The 385-nt window shown below is 63.6% G+C and overlaps 1 protein-coding gene across 1 annotated transcript in view; it reads right to left on the reverse strand.

The window, feature by feature from the left end:
• The window catches only part of TFEB (transcription factor EB), a 3,070-nt gene extending 2,949 nt beyond the window's left edge, over positions 1-121 (reverse strand). The window contains 2 exon segments of the mRNA XM_010009642.1: positions 1-4; positions 6-121. The exon segment at positions 1-4 is cut by the window's left edge and continues 69 nt beyond it. Of these exon segments, the coding sequence (XP_010007944.1) occupies positions 1-4; positions 6-121 (120 nt within the window).
• Positions 122-385: the final 264 nt, after the last annotated feature.

The raw sequence follows: 385 nt of genomic DNA on the forward strand, positions 1-385 counted from the left end.
CCGGCACCCGCTGCTGCTGCATGTAGTTCATCATCATCTGCTGCTGCATGCGCTCCCTCTCGGCCTCCTGCTGCGCTTGCTGCTTCATCAGCTCCATCCGCAGGCCGATGCGGGACGCCATGGTGCACCGGGGGGGTGGGACGCGGGCGCCTGCCAAGCACAGAGGTGACCCTGAGAGGAGGACACAGCACCTCAGTAACAGCCTCTTCTGCACCAGGGAAACTGAGGCAGGGGAGGGCACCGACATCCTGGAGCACCCGTACCCGCTGTGACTAATCCAGGATGACTGTCCCGATGCCAGACGGACAGGTCTGCTCTCTTGCAGTAGCTCCTCACCTCACCACCCCTCTCCTTGGGGACAACTAGGGCACCCAGGGGGGACAAG

This window comes from Nestor notabilis, unplaced genomic scaffold (genome assembly GCF_000696875.1).
Source record: "Nestor notabilis isolate BGI_N333 unplaced genomic scaffold, ASM69687v1 scaffold27652, whole genome shotgun sequence".
Taxonomy (NCBI): Eukaryota; Metazoa; Chordata; class Aves; order Psittaciformes; family Psittacidae; genus Nestor; species Nestor notabilis.